This window comes from Eupeodes corollae, chromosome 3 (assembly GCF_945859685.1).
Source record: "Eupeodes corollae chromosome 3, idEupCoro1.1, whole genome shotgun sequence".
In the NCBI taxonomy this organism is placed as follows: Eukaryota; Metazoa; Arthropoda; class Insecta; order Diptera; family Syrphidae; genus Eupeodes; species Eupeodes corollae.
The window spans coordinates 22,852,967-22,873,024 of NC_079149.1; the positions used below are offsets into that span (position 1 = coordinate 22,852,967).

General features: G+C 33.0%; 1 protein-coding gene across 3 annotated transcripts in view; it reads right to left on the reverse strand.

Moving 5' to 3' along the window:
* The window catches only part of LOC129949971 (uncharacterized), a 286,002-nt gene that overhangs the window by 75,326 nt on the left and 190,618 nt on the right, over positions 1-20,058 (reverse strand). For 2 of the 3 annotated variants that reach the window (XM_056061723.1, XM_056061722.1), the window contains exon 7: positions 2,130-2,741. In XM_056061723.1, the coding sequence (XP_055917698.1) occupies positions 2,130-2,741 (612 nt within the window). The remainder of the gene's footprint in view (positions 1-2,129; positions 2,742-20,058) is intronic. The other variant, XM_056061724.1, reaches the window with a different exon arrangement.

Here is a 20,058-nt window from a genome sequence, read left to right on the forward strand (position 1 = left end):
ATGAACCATGAGATCACCAGTGGACCTATTGCTTCCAAAGCTAAAACGGACGGTCATTAAGAAGCTTTTGATCTTAAAGATATTTCTTGAACTGATAATTAATCATCGTTTCCGACCTTGGAAAGAAGGGACCTAAGTGCAATCGGTCATTTATTAGAGGGTGTGGAAGATTCGCTTTTTTGGGGATGGGCTGGACAAATGCAGTATTCTATCCTCTCGGAACGAGACCTGAGAAGTAGGACAGATGAAAAAGCCTACGCATTGGTTTCGCCAGCGTTGAAGAACACCTCTTCAGAACAATAGCAGATTTATGTATATTAAGATCTTTTAGAACTCTCGCTACAGTACGAGTGCGGAAAAAGATTGGTCCCATAGAATCACTAACTCGCTAAAGTACAGGCGGAGTCATTACACACTTGGCAGCGTTGAATTGGCGGCGAACTGGCTGGCAAGAGATTTGCTTTCTCTAAAGAGCTTACAAATGGAGTGTCATTCACAATGAGCGTAGGAACCGAGGAAGAAGAAGAATTCCTCATATGTTTTACAAATGACCAAAAATTTGTACTGCCTTTGCAGTATTTTTTGCCGTAATTTGTGGTCATGTAAAAATTTGGTCCGTCGAATATGGGCGTTGTAAGCCTTCCTGGCTTGTTTGAACTTTTTCGGGCTTTCCTCAGTACGGTTGGCTTAATAGCAACGGAAACTTACTTCTTTGGGCCTAATAACCTCTTTACAGCTCGCATCAAACAATGCGTTTTCTTCGGTCTGATGCTTTTAACCCGGTTGTGGATAAAAGTTACCATTCCCAAGAGAATTAAACTTGTGATCATATCAGCGCTGGCGTCAACGTCACTATTGAGGAAGCACAATATCCAGTTAAAGATCCTGAAGTTAGTTTTTGAGATCGTCCCAGTTGGCTTTCTTGAGAAGAATTAAGTTGACGTCGACCAGAAACGATGTTTTAGTATTATATTCTCGATCAATATTATAGAAGTTATTACTTCTTTAAAACGTGCAAAGACGTTCCATTTAAATCCAAAGGAATACAATTCAATAAAGTTCAACAATGAGTATTCAAATCTTTAATTTTTGAACCTTCATATTACTTAAAACCACTTTTGTTAATTCGACGTGTAAATTATCAACCTTAGATTTTCGATAAGGCTTCTTTAAAATAGTTTAAAGAGGAAATAGCAAACGAAGCTTATAAGATGTCAAAGTTTTTTAACGACAAAATATTCCTAGGCTATATAATTTGAAAACTTTAATGTGCCGGTTTTAGAAGTAATAACTTCCATAAAGCTTACATTGATGTTCTGCAAGAAAGATCAAAATCTTTGAACCCGTATACGTCCTCTTTGTTTTAAATCGTCTTTTTGATACTTTTATATTCGGATTGAATGTTTATTTGTTTCTTTTAAACTACGGTAATGATTCTATAACCTTCCTTAAAGAAACAAGGAAAAATTAAGCTTTTAAATTTATCGTATATCTTCTCATAAACAATTCATAATGATTATAATTAAAAAAAAATACCTTTCTAGCCCGACTTTGTTGTGTGAAGCAAACAAAATCGATATAATATTGTCAAGTTGATGGTTCAAGTAAAACTCCTTAAAGCCAAACCAAGTATTTAAGAGAGAATTTAAATTGCTTCCTTATTGGATGGGTGCCTTGTGCCTTGTGCGTCGTCATCGTTCGTTTATAAACTTTTTCCTTAAGTTTGTATGAAGTTTCTAATAAATATTTGAAATTTCAACAAACTTAACATCAGCTCTTAAACTACGAAGGAACGAACGAACGAACTACTTGGGGAACATACCAAAATAATTCTCAAGAGGAAAACGTTTAATTTCTGGGAAAAATGTTGATTGGTATGTTTTAGCTCCCCTCCCTCACTCACTTCCTTAATTTAAATCACTAAAACGAAACTCAAAGTTATTAAGGAATTTCCCATTCCGATGTGAATAAAACTTTAAATAATAGAATATTCAAAATTAGAACGTAGACTTGTTTTGATTTGTTGTTTTTGTTGAGTTTGTGGGAAGAATTTATTGTTCAGAAGTGGGATTGCTTACAAATACGAGTAAATTAAAAATGAATTGACTTAATTTTAAACTTATACTCACTCAAACATAGGATTTGAAAAATTATCCGTCTCATCGGAAGGCACTTTGCCGCCATGATCCAATACATCCTGCGTAAACCTTTGCTGAGTCTCAATATTATTAAACATTATCGTTAGATTATGCTTTCGATTTGGCAGCAATCGATGACAAGGCAATCCACGCAAACACAAACCGTCCTCATCCAATTCGGACGCCATTACAAATGGCGGCGCTAAGGCAGTGACAACACGAAACACCGTTCGTGATTTCGCCGACAGGCCTATCGAAGATGCAACGCTGTAGAGGGCCAATCTAATGTTAGACTTACGACGTTGTTCTTTACCTGAGACAACAATGTCTCCTCCTGGCCAGACAATTGTATCCAAATGAACATTCCTGCCAGCAATCAGACCAACTCGTCGCCACTTGGTCGATGGATAGCGTGGTCGTCTTCGTTGTTGTGATCGATGGCGAACTATTGCTAATTCGTCTTCGAACAATTGCAACTGACGTCCAGTTGCATCGGGCACTAGATTGAGGATCTCGAACTTGGTTATAAGCGGATGCTCACGCTGACCACCGTCTAGAGTTAGATCTCCGGACATGGCTTGAGATGTCGTTGTCTTCAGAGCTCTGCAAATGTAAATGAAAACAAAATTAATGGAATGTCTTTAAATCACAAGGATGAACTTAAAGTTATTTATAAATTAATTCATGTATTTAGTTAAAGTTATAATTCACATTCAGTTTATACTGAAAATATAATATAACAGACAGTTCTGTTATTCGATGAGGTTCATTGACAATCAGGAATGAACAACCTGAGAATGATGAATCAGCTGACTTTTGAAATTTGTTTGACATGTAATTCATATTATTTTTGTAAAACTTAAGCCAATGTATAACGTTAGCTATAGGCCCCTTATGTGCCAACAAATGTAAATTAATCATAAGTATCATATTATTTAAGATCCAAATTGTATATATTATGTTCAATAAACAAAATTCAATTCAATTCAATGAGGCTTGAGTTTTTGAAATAATAAGATTCTAGCGAAAAATTGTCCATAAAAAAATCAACATTTAGGGAAAAAGGTTATGTTCTATGTCAGACCATAATTTAATAGAGCTTGTCATATTAGATTGCAATTTAAAGATTTTTGGCCTTAATTTACTCTTATTCACGTCAGTTGAATAAGAATTTAACAAAATACTGTGGTTTTTAATTTTGTTTAATTGATGTCCTTGAACTCCTCTAACAGTTTTTACAATTCCGACATTTTATCGACAAATTCTTTTCAAATTGCCAAAAACAATTTTGGTATGACTGCTTACTTATAACTGGGCTCTAAATACCCCAAACCTAATCTCATGCGATTTTTTCTTTTATAGAAATACATCTTTTACCTGAACTTAAAATCACTCTCTGACTTTTAACGGGGTTTGAAGAGTTTCGTCATGGAATTATTAACTTTGGCTGCCTCAATTTGAAATGATTATTTTTAACTTCCCATAGGAAGTTATTGTAATGGGTCCGATTTGTCAAAATGAAAATTTTGACATTTCTCGACGTTTCAAGGTCCCTAGAGTCGAAATAAAAGATTTTTGGAAAGATGTCTGTGCGTGCGTGTGTACGTACATACGTTCGTACGTCCGTACGTTCGCGACGTTTTTTAGTCGTCCATAGCTTAAGAACCAGAAGAGATATCAACTTCAAATGAATTTTGTTATACAGATAATAAGGCAGAAAGATGCAGAAAGGGCTCTCAAGAAAATTGCGTGGGTGGTTTTTTTACCATAGCAGTTTGTAAAAAAGGTGAACATTTTGGTTAACCCTAAATATCTTACGAACCTAAAACGCTAGAGACTTGAATTAAATTGTATATAATACATTGTAATGTGATACAATAGAAGTATATTTTTTGAAAAAAAATCAATATAACAGTTTTTTTTATAAATCAAAAAAACTAAAAAAAAAAATTTGTAACCTCCAAAATTTTACGACTGAAATATGATTTCATCTCTAAAACAATTTTGTGCAACGACGAATAATGTTTTTGACATCTGATAAAATTTTGAGAAAAATCTAATTGACAGTTTTTTTTTAAAAAAATAAAAACCTAAAAAAAAAATATAAAAGTTGGTAAAAATTGATTTTCGACTCAAATATCTTTTCCAAACTTTGAGATATTAGCTTTAATTTACTTTTATCTTTGAAAAACTATTGTTGTTAACATTCAGTAAAATTTTGAAAAAAATCGAATTGACAGTTTTTTTTACAAAAAAATAAAAACCGAAAAAAAAATTAATAAAAGTTGGTAAAAAATGATTTTCGACTCAAAAATCTTTTAAACACTTTGAGATAATAGCTTCTTACTAATTTATTTTTGTAAAAAAATATTGTTTTCAACATTAAGACAAATTTTGAGAAAAATCGAATTGACATTTTTTTTATAAAAAAAAAACCTAAAAACAAATGTATAAAAGTTGGTAAAAATTGATTTTCGACTCAAATATCTTTTCAAAACTATGAGATATTGGATTTAATTTACTTTTATCTTTCAAAAAATCTTGTTGTCAACATTCAGTAAAATTTTGAAAAAAATTGAATTGACAGTTTTCTTACAAAAAAAATAAAAACCGAAAAAAAATTAACAAAAGTTGGTAAAAAATTATTTTCGACTCAAATATCTTTTAAAAACTTTGAGATATTGGCTTTTATTTACTTTTATCTTTCAAAAAATGTTGTTGTCAACATTCAGTAAAATTTTGAACAGAATCGAATTGATAGTTTTTTTATAAAAAATTAAAAACCGAACAAAAATTAACAAAAGTTGGTAAAAATTGAATATGGATTCAAATCAAATAAACTTGAAAGTCAGACTTCAAACCTATTTTATCTTATAAGAAATATTGTTTTTAACATTTGGTTAAATTTTTAAAAAATTCGAATTGACAGATTTTTTACAAAAAAAAAAAAAACTGAAAAAAAAACAATACTAAAACTTGGTAAAAATTTAGTTTCGGCTCAAATAGCTTTTCAAAAATTAAAAAATATTGGCTTCAAACTTATTTTATTTCACAGAAAATATTGTTTTTTCCAATATTCAGTAATTTTTATATAAAAATGCAACAGTCCGTGTTCTCATAAAAAAATAAAAATCTAAAAATTGATACGAGTACATATAGACAAACTTTTAAGCAAGACAAATCGACAGACGGGATGGGAAGTTATCAGTGTGGGTCGCATCCCAGTCTCTTTTTGGTATTAGTCCAGTATTTGAGCTACTGTTTGGATTATGGTTTGGGCTACTTTTTCGGACTGCTGTTTGAGCTACTATTTGGGCTACTGCTTTTAATAATAAAAGGGTCATTACAATTTAAGGGCCTATGTTAAATGTTAACCACAACTAAACGTAATTTTTTTCTGCATTTGACATTTTTTCGTGATTCTATGATTTTTTGTTGGCCAATTTAATCGTCCAATTTGCATAAAATGTGAAAAATTGTGTACAAATTTTTTTAGCTTACCGATACAAACAATACACCCACAAAGAGTTACTGTTTGTTGTAAATAGTTTAGAAGCTGGCAGCATCACAGGGCCGTATTTTGTCCTTTTTCCAAAATTGAGGCCGGTCAGGCAGTTACACTGTTACATTGGCTCTTTTACGAGACAAATTTAATGGCCGGGTTATCTCACGTGGTGGCGATGTCGATTGACCGCCAAGTTCATGTGACTTGACTGCGTTAAACTTCTTTCTTTCTTTCTTTCATTGGAGTTATTTGAAAGAAAGTTTCTAAGGTAGCAACATTTCAAGAGCTAAAGGTAAAAGCGATAATTCGGCACATAAACAACATAGAACCTAAATTATTCATTAGCATCATCGAAAATTTGAACCATATCGGATAGAGGACGGAGGTGTCTCACCAGGTCACGGTGGCCATTTCTTCTGTACATAACTGAACCATACCAATGTTATCTAATAAAAAGAAATGACAATAATTCTCCAAATAATAGTATTTTATTCAAAATTAACATCGGCCCTTAAAATTTGGCCAACTATTTGGGATACTGCTTCGTCTCCTCTTTGAGCTACTATTTAGAATACAGCTTGGGTTACTTTTTTGGCTTCTATTTTGTATTATATTAGCCTTCGAAATAAAACTATGTCAAAAGGTATAACAGTCCAAATAGCTTCTTTTTCAAAATGAAACTTCTTATTGGAAATGTCTATACTGAAAAGATTGTATTGTTCAGAATTATGTTATATTGAAATATTTGCTTTGTGTCTTTTACTATCTCACATAATGATGCCTTTTTTCAAAGTATAGTTAAAAAGAACAATCTATACTAACTTATACTGATATTGAGGCTTATCAACTCCCTTTGACTGTAATTTAATGAAGGGTATCATTATGAAATGTTATTAAATTGCTTTCTCCACTCTGCTATTAAAGATTTATCAGTTTTTGTTTTTGTATATTTCCTGTAAAGTATCTTTTTATTTCTTCAAATTTAAAATAGTCATCATCCATAAACCAAATTTATACCCTTGCCTTAAAAGAATTCAAAGACGGTATCTTTATTTGCATAAATTTTAAGGTCTAAACCAAGGTCAAATAGGAAATAAACTATCTACAAATTCATACAAAAAAGGGTCGGTCACTTACAACATCACTAGATATGAGGGTATACCATCACATCCGAAAGAAAAAGAAAAACAAAACAGAAACATATATAACACAAAACAAGTGGCTTTAATACCACAGATCCCTCAAAACACATAAAAGGATATTTTTCTATTTTTCTTCTTCTTTTTTTTTTCTTTTTTTTATGTAAACATTCAGAAAATCCTTTTTACACTTCCCTCATGGCTCACAATGTCGATGTCAGCATACGAAAACGTATATAGCCAGAAAAATACAATTTTGTTTTGATTTTCCTGCTGTGAGTGAATGATATCTAAATGTATATATGCCTACCTATCTAACGCTCCTAGGCGAGGATACGCCACCCAATAAAAAAAAGGACGATCCAATAAAGTGGTCAACTCCTACAAAAACCGGAAGCGAAACACCCATAAACATTCACACTTTATGGTGGTTCTGCAATGTATCTTCAGTGAAATTGTATACACACAGAAAAGAGAGCTTCTAGAGCTGGAGATGGTCCTATCGAGATCCTTCCTCGACTTCTTCTACTTCCTCTTGTTTTTCTCCTTTTTTCTGGATTCAATTTAGAAATGAAATATCTTTTTGTCAGTATATTCTCAACTCGGTATATTATATTCTTTTCACAGAGAGAAAGGGCAACAAAAAGAAAACAAAGAAGGTTAAATGTGCTATTCTGAGTTTAAAATTGTTTTAATAGTTTTTTTCGCTTTTGTTTTTGTTTTAAAGGGAAAAAGGATTCTCTTCAGGGTGGTATTGGGTGATACCGGGTATAGAGTGCATTTTCCATTAGAATAGTGAGTATATGGCTCCTTTGAGTCCTCCTGTATACTTGTCTTTGGTTACACAATGACGTTGATAGATATAATGATGATGAAAGAAAATATCAAACGGAAATGGGTATCAGGATTTTCATTCATTTGCCCATGGATCCGTTCGCGTTTTGTTCTAAAGCGTCATCGTCGTCGTCATTGATTTCAATTGAACAAACCCAAGGATATGGTTAAACGAGAATGTGAGTTTGTCAATCCTCTGTGATATATATACCTTCATACGAGTTCGTACATTGGCAATTCGATTTATTTCTTTTAAGCGACAAGAAAGGATTTCCTTCCTTTATTTTTAGACTCGATTCACTTGGTCTTAACTGATATGGGAAATAGGAAAAGAAACGGTGCTCTATACAAATACACAAAAGCGATACTAATTCAATTGATAATTTGAAATTGATTTCTTACAATGGTCATATAAAAGCAAGAGAAGAGCTATAGAAAACCTCTTTCGTTCTGGTTCTTTAAATATTTAAAGGATCGTTCATTTCGTAGTTAAAAAGTGTCAAAATGTCAGATGTAATTTGAAGTTTCATTATATAAGTTGAATGTTTGCTATTTACAATAATGGATTGTTTGGAAAACTGAACAAGGACTTAAAACTGTGAAAACTTGTAACAGAAGTGGTGATCAAAAACTTCTATCAACAAATTTTTTGATTTCTGGGAGCTATATACGTCAAGATATATTAAAGCTTAATGAAGGTTTCAGACCTGGTTTTGATGGAATACCATCATTTATGTTGAAAAATATGTGTCATATGTTTCCTTTGTTTCCTATTTGTGTTTCATTTTTTAATGAGTTTTTTAAATGTTCAAAGTTCCCAGTACGTCAACAAATTTCTCGTGTCAAAACAGTTCAGTTAAAGAAAGAGCTTCTAAAGAACCGTTTGGCTATATGAGAAAGTCAACTGGGACGGTCTCAGTAATTATTTCAGGATCTTAAACTGGCCACTATGCTTCCTCGAAAGTGACGTTGACGCCAGCGCTGATATGATCACAAGTTTAATTCTCCTGGGAATGTGAACTTTTATACCTAACAAGGTTGAAAGTATCAGACCTAAGGAAAACGCATGGTTTGATACGAGCTGTAAAGAGGTTATTAGGGTTAAAGAGGTAAGTTTCCCTTGTTATAAAGCCAACCGTACAGAAAGGCCTGCAACACCCATATTCGACGGACCAAATTTGTACATGAACAAAAATTACGGCAAAAAATATTGCAATGTCAAAAAGGCAGAAAAATTTGTTGGTCATTTGTAAAAAACATGAAGAGTGCCAGTGAGTGTTATAACTCCGCTTGTACGTGAGCGAGTTCGTGATTCTATGGGACCAATCTTTTTTCGCACTCGTGCTGTGGCAAGAGTCCTTAGATATCTAAACCACCATAAATCCGATGGTCCTGATCCTAACTATTATTCTGAAGAGGTGTTCTTCAACGCTGGCAAAAACACTGCGTAAGCATTTTCATCTGTCCTCCTTGTCAGGTCTTGTTTCGAGCGGATGCAAAACGGCATTTGTCCAGCCTATTCCCAAAAAAGGAAAATCTTCCTCAACCTTTTATTATTACCAACCGTGCAGGTACTTACGTCCATTCTTTCCAAGATCATGGAAACGCTGATTAATTATCAGTTAAAGAAATATCTTGAAGATCAAAAGCTTCTTAATGACCGTCAGTACGGCTTTGGAAGCAATAGGTCCACTGGTGATCTCATGGTTCAACTCACCGAACAGTGGAACAAATCTTTACATCGCTTTGGAGAAAATAAGATTATTGCAATTGATACTTCAAAGGCATTTGATATATTTTGGCATCAGGCACTCTTCGGTTTTCCTGAATCCCTGCTTCATTGGATTAGTAATAACCTTTCGGATCGTTCAATACAAGTAGTATTGGATTAATTCAAGTCTGAAAAAATACAATAAATGCTGGTGTGCCCCAGGGCTCTGTTCTATCTCCAACACTCTTTCTCATTTTCATTAATGATCTCTTGTCTATCCAATACATTGTTTCGCTGACAATAGTATTCTTAGCTTTTCATATTCGTTTTCAGACTCACATCCTTCTTCTTCGGATGTGGAACTGCAACGATAAAATATGATAGGCCTATTAAATTCCGACCTAAACAGCATTGTTCAATGGGGATTAAAAAAACAGCGTAGAATTTAATGCTTCGAAAACGCAATGATGTCTTGTATCGTTAAAGCGAGATATACCCCCCTTGCAGTTATCCATGGATGGCACTTGCATCAACGAGACTGAACACATCGATATTTTTAGTATGTGTGTCACCAACCACCTCTTGTGGAATGATCACATACGCGATGTTGCCAAAAATGCCGCAAAGTGTTTGGGTTTCCTTAGGTGATGCAAGAAATAGTTCACCCCCTTCTGATCTAACTGTTATCTGCAGGACTTATATACGCCCAAAGCTTGAGTATAACTCCCATCTCTGAACTAGTGCTCCTGCAACTTACTTAAGCTTCTTGGATAGTATTGAACGTAGAGCATTTAAGTTGATTGATGATAATATCATCATGAGCTCATTTACTTCTTGTCTGACCCTTTTTTACCGTTATTTAAACGGCTTATACTCTATTAAAATAGCCAGCTGCATTCTTCCCAGTAAACAATTCAACCGTAATACTCGCGCTTCTAGAAATGCTCATCAGTATACCCTCAAACCCAGTCAAATACAGAGATTCGTTCTTTAGCCGTACTACGCGAATGTGGAATGCCTGGCCACACTCTGTCTTTCCCAGCTATTGCAATATTCAGGAATTCAAAACCAATGTGCATCGAAATCTCCTTTTAAACCCTCTCTTCTCTTCCTAGTGCGCACACTATGCCCCTGCATAATAAGGGTCGTAATATCCCCTTGAGTGTGTGCTTATTGTAAAAAAAGTCTATAAATAAGGCCGTACTAATTTAACAAAATTGTCTGCTAATCCTAAATTTTTCGAATCCCTTGCCTGTGACGTAATGTCTTCTTCGAATTGTTCTTCTGTTATATAAACAAATGAGTTTGTGAATCTTAAGATCTACGATTACTAATTTATTACAATTCTCATCTTTTTGTTAAGATACATTCGAAAAACACTCTCAAGCCGTTTGCATCTTTACAGAATTTAGCAAGGCTTAATTCTTCTTAATAAATTAAGTAGTATTGAAATTAACTATACCATTTCGTTATGTGTATTTCGTCATATTTTAAAGACAGATATTATAGTGCCATGTTGCACCTTTAAGTCAAATTTAAGTCAATTTTGGTGTACCTCAAGGGAGTCACCTTGGTCCATTACTCTTTATTTTGAGAAATTTCGTTGGGCGCCATTTTAATGCGAATGAGTTTTTCAAGAAAAACTCTGTGTCTTCAATTGGCAACATAATGAGGTAATGGTTACGATAGAATTTAAAGAGGATTGGATGTGTTCATAGAAGAAGAAAATATAAATGTATAAGTTTAAAGCAATGAAGTGAAACATTGCTTCTTTCCAAAGACTAGTTGCGGTGAAACATGTAAAAAAGACAAATAAAATTGTAATTTGCTAAAAGTTTCGGACAGTAAAAACAATGAATTTCGGTACAACCGTTTTTAAAATAAAATTGTTGTCTGTCTGAAAGATACAAACCTTAGAAAAACTTCAATAAAAACAGCTTAACGGCTCAAACAAAGCTTAAACACTGATGGTATAATGAAATTCATTTATCCCTCATCACAGAGTGGTAATTTTGATTAAAATACCGATTTTTTCGTTTGTACAAAACCAATTCAATATTCCAATCGAACAATTTGAGAAAAAAAACCTATCAATTAAAATGTCGGAACAAATTTCATCCAGTTTATGTTGCACAGTGGATAAAAAAAAAACATCACATCGACACTTGATACAGAAACATGAGAGGAATTCTCGCTAAACCGTAAATAACTACACCGTGATGCAGTGATTACCGAATTAATTAGTGACAGAATTGAAATGACAGTGGTATTTTCCGATGTTCACCTATAATACTCTTCTGCACATCAGAGCATTAATCAGTTTTTCCGTGCAACACAACACCAATTCCAACATCAATCCCAAGCTCAATCCCATGTCCAATCCCAATCCCAATCCCAACACCGAACTCGAACCTTTCCTGTCTCAAATACAAAAAACAAAAACGAAAAAAATAAATAAAAAATCAGTTAACCCCAAAATGCTGGACAAATTGAAAATAAGCCCCCAAAATTATTCGCCCCGGATTGAAAGCAATTTGCACCTCGGGTACTGAATCTGAACATTATAAGAGTACATTGGAGTACAGTGCTATGCAGGACAGTGCAGTCCGCTGTTATACCTAGACTGAGTGCCTCATGATCACCTCTTCCGATTGCCATCCGCATTTTGCAAATGAAAATATCCTGTCAATATGAACAAACGAAAAAAAGGAAAACTCCATACAACCGGAGGAGCAACCAGCCTGGGTTGAATTCAACCTCCATCACCATCATCATCGCCAGAGCAGGACCAGTTCACATGAATTGCATATATTTGTTTGCTTGTGAAGCAAAATAATAGAACTTGAGGCATTGAATTGCTGCACTCACTGCGAACAATAATTTCCCACACCACCATCCATATCCTTTTTCACTCTTTCTGTGGTCAACCCCCACCTATCTCCTATCGCACAGGACAAGCTCACACGCTTCCCTTCTAAAAGGATACACTCGTAGGTTACATACTATTGATGTACATTGGTAACGGCGGCGGCGGGAGTCTCTATCGAAATTAATTAATTTCACTATTTTCCAACATTCGAGTCATATGTTTGGGTATTTCAACCCGATGGTGAAGGGGCAAGCAGAAGGCGGGAAAGGAAAGGTCGTCAGGTTTTGGTATATGGAAAAGGTCGCCTTACACTCAATGTTCAATTACCGATTGTGCTTCACCAAATTAAAGTTCCATTGAGAAAAATTGTTCACGATTTGTTAATGTACACATATACAACCTCCTTCCTGTATCTCCCTCACTCCATCTCTCTTCTCTTTCTCACTCTTAGTTCCTAGCAAATCATAGTGGTATTATCTTAAGCTCGACACCTATTCGAAGCAAATGGCATCTGGCATGTATGCAGAAGCGCGAGCGGCACCACGTTGCGACAGAGAATTGAAATGAGGAAATGGAAATACTAATTTGTATGGCGAATTGTGCGAACCTGAAAGTAATTTGTTTCCGGTTCCGTTCTGCAATGTGCAATAGTGGCAATGTGGTATATAGTTACTTTTTTTTCTATTTTGAATGTATACTGCGGAAGAAGGATATTGCTCCTGGCGATTGATGATTTTGCTTTGACTTTGTATTTTATTTAAAGTGTTTGGCAAAATGTTTCAAGGATTTTCGTATCCTTTTTATCTTTTAGTTTAATTTTCTTCCTAGGACAGAGAATGTTAAGGACAAAAAAGATGTACGAGAATTTTTGCTTTAATTTTGTGTTGAATGAATTTAAAACTGGGTTAAGTTTTCTTTAAGAATTTAGGTAGGTTAGGTTTAGGGAGTACGGTAAAAGAAACTTTGAAGTTTTGTGATGCAAATTTTGCGTTTTTTTGTGTGTCTTTTGTAAAACTTTACAACTAGGTCAACATGACTTTTATATAAACATAAGTCTTGTCTTTATGTCTATATGAAACAAAATCCTAAAGATAACACTTGGACATTCTATTTTTTTTTTGTGTTAAGGGAAAACTTTTCTTCTGTTTAAGCTTAATTCTATGGGAAATCCAATATAAAAGAAGACAAGAAATCAAGTTCTCTGACATTTACTGTCAACCCTGCTCAAAGATTTTTTTGTATTAGAGTAAAATAAAATAAAGTTAGAAAGCGTAGGAAATCCGCAGTGGGAAAGTCTATAACAGACTTTTGACCTACTTGGGTGCGTTAGAAGATCAGAATTTAAACTTGTCTTGGGGAGCTCTAAAAGTGTCCAAAATTAAATTAGATACAATTTTATAAATAAAGTGAAGGGTTAATTTTAAAATTGCAATAATCTGAAGAAATATAAAAAATTCCAACAATCAATAACACTGGTCCATAAAATTATGTTCTTCGTCTGTTGCACAAACAGAACAATACTTTTTCAAAGATTTGGATGTTTTGAACTCGAATCTCGCCTCTAAATTGCTAAAAGTTATCAAAAACAGGGTTTTAAAGGCTAAATTTAAGCTCAAAATATCTCTTAACAATAGTTGTATGATGATATTGCAAAGTACAAATCTTTCTCTAAGACTTATAATTTTAAATATTTTAGTATCTTACTTAGTTTTTCGCCAACAACGGAACACTTCTGCCTTATGTTAGAAAAAACCATAACATAGGAACACCACTTGCTACATGCAAATATCTTCTCAAGCAATATGCTTTAGAAACAGCAAATGCTAGATGGTCACCTGCCTGGCAACCAAGCAAATATTGCCAAGTATTGACTTAAAACGGTCAAAAAGCTTGATATCACTGAGCAGACAAAGTATAAGTTCTATAATTGGAGTAATAACGGGACACTGCCTCATAGGAAGACATGCTCTGAGGCTAGGGGTCTACACAAATGACTTCTGTAGAAGCTGCATGGACGAGGAGGAAGAGGAAACAGTCCAACACCTTCTATGTACATGTCCAGCACTCTCCATTAGAAGGAATTACTTTCTCGGTAATCCCTTCTTCGATAATACCAGTGAACTGGCAACGATTGACACAAAACGTCTCTCTAACTTTATTAAAAGTACAAAATGGTTTGGTTAAATTCATTACTCTCCCATGAGTAACCTCATTAGTGGTATCACAATGGACCCTTGAGGTCTACGTGTGTCAATGATATCTGGACAGCCACTCCAACCTAACCTAAGAAAGTTCATCGCGAACTCCTTCCATTTAATTAAGCATTAAATAAGCAGAATTGTCGATTTTGGAGTAAATATCACCCAGAAGTATTACAAGAACTACCAATGCATCCAGAAAAAGTCACAGTTTGGTGCGGTTTATGGGCGGTGGCATCATTGGACCGCACTTCTTCAAAGATGATGCGAATCGTAACGTAACTTTTGAATGGTGATTGCTACCGTGAGATGATATCGAACTTTTGTTTGCCCACAATGAATGACTTGCATGACATGTGGTTTCAGTAAGACGGTGGTGCCACATGCCACACAGCACGCACAACGATGGACTGATGGACTTATTGAGAGGCGAGTATGGTGAATATTTCATTTCAAGTTCGGGACCGGTCAATTGGGCTCCAAGTGCGATTTAACGCCTTTAGACGAATTTTGTGGAGTGCTTTTTTTAATTGACACATCGGTAGACAACATTGAACTTATTTATGAGATATCGGCCGAATGTTGGAAAAAGTATGCCAACATTGGACTTAACCGATAGACCATTTGATGCGCAGTCAAGGTCAAAATTTGCATGAAATAATCTTCAAATATTAAATTATATAGACCGTACTATCGATTCAAATAGAAAAAAACTTTCCTATAGGTTTTATAAAATCACCTTTTTTCGAATTTTAAAAAGTAATATCTCAAAAATCTGACATGATACATTAATCTGGAAGTCGGATTTAAATAAAGGCTATGAAAGTCCATTGGAAAAGTGCATTTTCATTTTTTATTTTTACTGTCGCATAAGTTCCTAGTTCGGCTACTTTCGGTGTAACGCTTTCTGTTTTCAATGTACCAAAATTATGTAGATTGGTTTGTTTATATATCGTTGGCAGAAATTACAAAAAACAATATCGAAGACTGAAGAAAATAGTATCCCAGAAACCGCAAATAAAATAAGAAAAGAGGCAGATATGTAAACTACACTGATAACTTTCAGGCCATGTTGATTTTTCAAAAACTCTTGATAACAATATTTTCTGTGAGATAAAACATGTTTAAGTCAATATATTTTTGTATTCTCATAATACTTGAGTTCAGAACCATTTCTTATCAGTTTTGTGTGTTTTTTTTTGTAAAAAAGTAACAATATTTTGAACATGATAAAATAAGTTTGATTTCAAAATATGTTTTTTTTCCGACATTTCTAATAAAAAATAACAATTTCAGCAGCAGTTAAAATAAAAATAACGACTAAATTTTTCTTATCTTACGTTAAGAACACAATTTTGCATAAAATGAAATAAATTTAAAGTCAATACTTTAATTTACTTTAGTATTAGTTTTTCGTGTTAGGTCTTTTCGCTAAAGTCATATAACCCAAATTTAAAATTAAAAAAGAGGCTGGGATGCGACCGACACTGATAACTTCCCATCATGTTTGTCGATTTGTCTTGCTTAAAAGGTTTGTTGTAATTAGTCTTAAAAATTAATAACAATATTTTGCATATGGTGAAAAAGTTTGATTTTAAAATCTATTTTCGTTAACGAGATTTTTAGTCGTTAACATTTTTTTTACCAATTTTAGTAGCATTTCTTAAAAGTTTTTATTTGAAGTCAATATCTTTTATTGTTCACGAGATATTGAGAATCGAAAATCAGTGTTTACCAATTTTGCGTACTTTTTTTTGTAGATCTAGTTTTTTTACGAAAATTTGGATTTTTATAAAAAGAAATTACTCAAAGTTAAAAATAATATTTTCTGTGATATAAATTTAGGTTAAAGACAATATTTTTAATTTTTGAAAAGATATTTCAGTCGAAAGTAAATTCAAAAAAAGTTTTAGTATTGATTTGTCTGGGTTTTTATTTTTTATAAAAAAAACTGTCAATTCGCTTTTAATAATTTTTCGAATGTTGAAAACAATATTTCTTATAAGTTGAATCCAAAATTTTAAGTTTTTGAAAAAATATTTGAGTCGAAAATCAATTTTTACCAGCTTTTGTAAGTTTTTATTGTTTAGGTTTTTAATTTTTTGCAAAAAACACTGTCAATTCGATTTTTCTCAAAATTTTATTAAACACCGAAAACAGTATTTTTCTTTGCACAAAATTGGTTTGGAGATAAAATTATGTTCATACAATTTTCGAGGTGACAAATATTTTTTTTCAGTTTTTTTGATTTATAAAAAAAGCCGTTAATTGGATTTTTTTCCAAAAACACATTTGTTTGGTATCACGTTATAATATATAATATTAATTAATTTCAAGTCTCTGGTGTTATTAACCAAAATTTTCAGCTTTTTTAAAATTGCTAAGGTAAAAAATCCACCCACTCAATTTTTTTGAGAGTCCTTTCTACATTTTTATCTTAAAAGAATAACACAATTTATTTGAAGTCGATCTCCTTCCTGGTTCTTGAGCTATAAACGACGAAAAAAACTGACGTACGTACCACGAACGGTCATACATCTCTCTAAAAATATTTTTTTTCGACTCTAGGGCACTTGAAACGTCGGGAATGTCAAAATTTTCAATTCGACAAATCGGACCATTTGTAATAACTTTCTATGGGCAGTTGAAAATTCTTTTTCTTAAAAAGTCAACTAAAAATGTGAACTTTCTTTTATTTAAAATTTATTTAAGTGTTACGACAATAGCTTTGAGTTTTATTGATGTTTTTTTTTTCGCTTTGTGACCAAACTTGGGCTTTAAACCATTTCAGTATTTGGGTATTATGGGTGAAAAGAGATAAAGTGGTTTTAATTTTAGCACACAGACATCTCTCTAAGAATCTTTGATTAAGATTCTAAGGACCTTGAAATATTGAAAATTGTTACAAGAACTTCGTATCGGAAGATAATACAAATTACAAGGCAAGAAACTTTTAGAAAAAATAAAAAAATAAAACTGAGATAAATAATCCTGACAAAAAAGAATATTTTTTTTTTTTAACATAGCGCAACCTGGCAGGCCTGATTTGAGGCTTTACTTCGATCCTAACGGGTTCTCACAAAACAAAATTCCAATAGTGTCATTTTACAACAACAAAACGGCTGACAAAACAAATTGGAAAAATTGATTACGATGTCTTTGTAAAGTCCACATTCGAGCTAAACTCTGTTCTCAGCCTCATTTTTGAAGAAAAATGCTTCAACTAATGGGTTGGCTTCTTGACAATAACGTGAGATTTCTTAATCTCAGAAGTGATAGAGTTCCCTAATGGATCGACCGATAAGAAAAAGCTGTTGATTTTTGTTCAAAATTATTGCTCAAATCAAGAAGAAATAAAGACCAAACTGCGAAGCGATAGAAACGATAAGAGATGGTCGTGCGCCTTCAATTTCTCAGTTAATTGGACCTTGTAATTAAATATGATTTAAACCCTTTGTGCTAAATTTCCTCAGATTGTTGCCTGAAGTGTTAAACTGTAGAGATCGATCTTGGCTACAGAAATCAAATTCTTGCCTAATAGCACCGTATAATGTACAATGGGACCATAAGGCTAGGCGCGCACATGCAACTTTTAATTTCGAAAGTGTTTGGTTTCTTAACTGAGCACTATAGACTTATAAGAGAGTCCACGCACATGTAGAAACCATTCTGTCGACCATTCGAGCAACTTTTTAGTTTGTGTTTTGACACAAACTAGACGATCGCCTCAAACCAAGAACTTAGTTTGTATCACAAGAAATTTTAGGTAACTGCGGTAAGTGCAAGAGAGAGAGAAAAATGAAGAAAAATTGAATAAAAATGTTCCCTGAGTATTAGTTTATTTAGTTGATTAATTTCAGAGTTACTTTTGTGCGCTATGTTTGGGCAACTAACGATCGAACTATTTGCTTTTGAAAAAGTTGCATGAGCGCCTAGCCTCAGATTTATCCTTAAGTCTCGAGCTTTATGCACAAACATGAAGTGCATCGTAAATGCTTCATTGAGAATAAAATTCCCTTTAACAAAAGGACGTTTCCACGACTCTCTCAACGGAGAATTTTTGTTAAGATTTTTAGAGTAAGACAGTTACCATAATAAAAAAAGAGGCTGATATGCGACCCACACTGATAACTTCCCATCCCGTCTGTCATTTGTCTTGCTTAAAAGTTTGTCTATATGTACTCGTATCAATTTTTACCAAATTTGCGTACTATTTTTTGTAGATTTTATTTTTTTATGAAAAAACGGACTGTTAGATTTTTATATACAAATAACTTAATATTGAAAGCAATATTTTCTGTGAAATAAAATAAGTTTGAAGCCAATATTTTTAATTTTTGAAAAGCTATTTGAGCCGAAAGTAAATTTTTACCAAGTTTTAGTATTGTTTTTTTTTTTTAGAGTTTTATTTTTTGTAAAAAAACTTTCAATTCGAATTTTTTAAAAATTTTACCAAATGTTGAAAACAATATTTCTTATAAGATAAAATTAGTTTGAAGCCAATATTTAAAATTTTTGAAGAGATATTTGAGTCGAAAATCAATTTTCACCAACTTTTATACATTTTTTTTAGGTTTTTATTTTTTGTAAAAAAACTGTCAATTCGATTTTTCTCAAAATTTTTCAAAATGTTGAAAAATGTTATAAGATAAAATAAATTTGAAGCCAAAATTTCAAGTTTTTGAAAAGATATTTGAATCGATATTTAATTTTTACGAACTATGAGTAATGTTTTTCTTAGAGTTTTATTTTTTATAAAAAAAACTGTCAATTTGATTTTTCTCAAAATTTTATCATATATCAAAAACATTATTCTTCGTAGCACAAAATTGTTTTAGAGATGAAATCATATTTCAGTCGTAAAATATTGCAGGTGACAATTTTTTTTCCAGTTTTATTGATTTATAAAAAAAACCGTTATATTGATTTTTTTCAAAAAATATACCTGTTTGGTATCACGTTATAATAAATTATAGAAAATTTAATTCAAGTCTCTAGCGTTTTTGGTTCGTAAGATATTTAGGGTTAACCAAAATGTTCACCTTTTTTACAAACTGCTATGGTAAAAAAACCACCCACGCAATTTTCTTGAGAGCCCTTTCTGCATCTTTCTGCCTTTTTGTCTGTACAGCAAAATTTATTTGAAATCGATATCTCTTCTGGTTCATGAGCTATTAACGACGAAAAAAACGTCGCGAACGTACGGACGTACGGACGTACAAACGTATGTACACACGCACGCACAGACATCTTTCTAAAAATCTTTTATTTCGACTCTAGGGACCTATAAACGTCGAGAAATGTGAAAATTTTCAATTTGACAAATCGGACCCATTACAATAACTTCCTATGGAAAGTTAAAAAGGACGTTTGCACGACTCTCTCAAGGGAGAATTTTTATTAAGATTTTAAGAGTAGGACAGTTGCAAGAATACAACACTAGATGGCATACCTCATTGGTACTTTAATTCGCAAGAAAATAACTTCAAACTGCAAATGAAGGGAAGGGCAAATTTGTATTTAGTTTCAATACTTTTGGATTTTAAACAAATAAATAAATTAAGTGCTGCCACAGTCCGAACAGAACTGAGACCTAGTAACTTACAATTTCAACCATTCCTGTGTGTGACTTATTTCAGGAATGGAAGGGACCTGCAGTTTTTA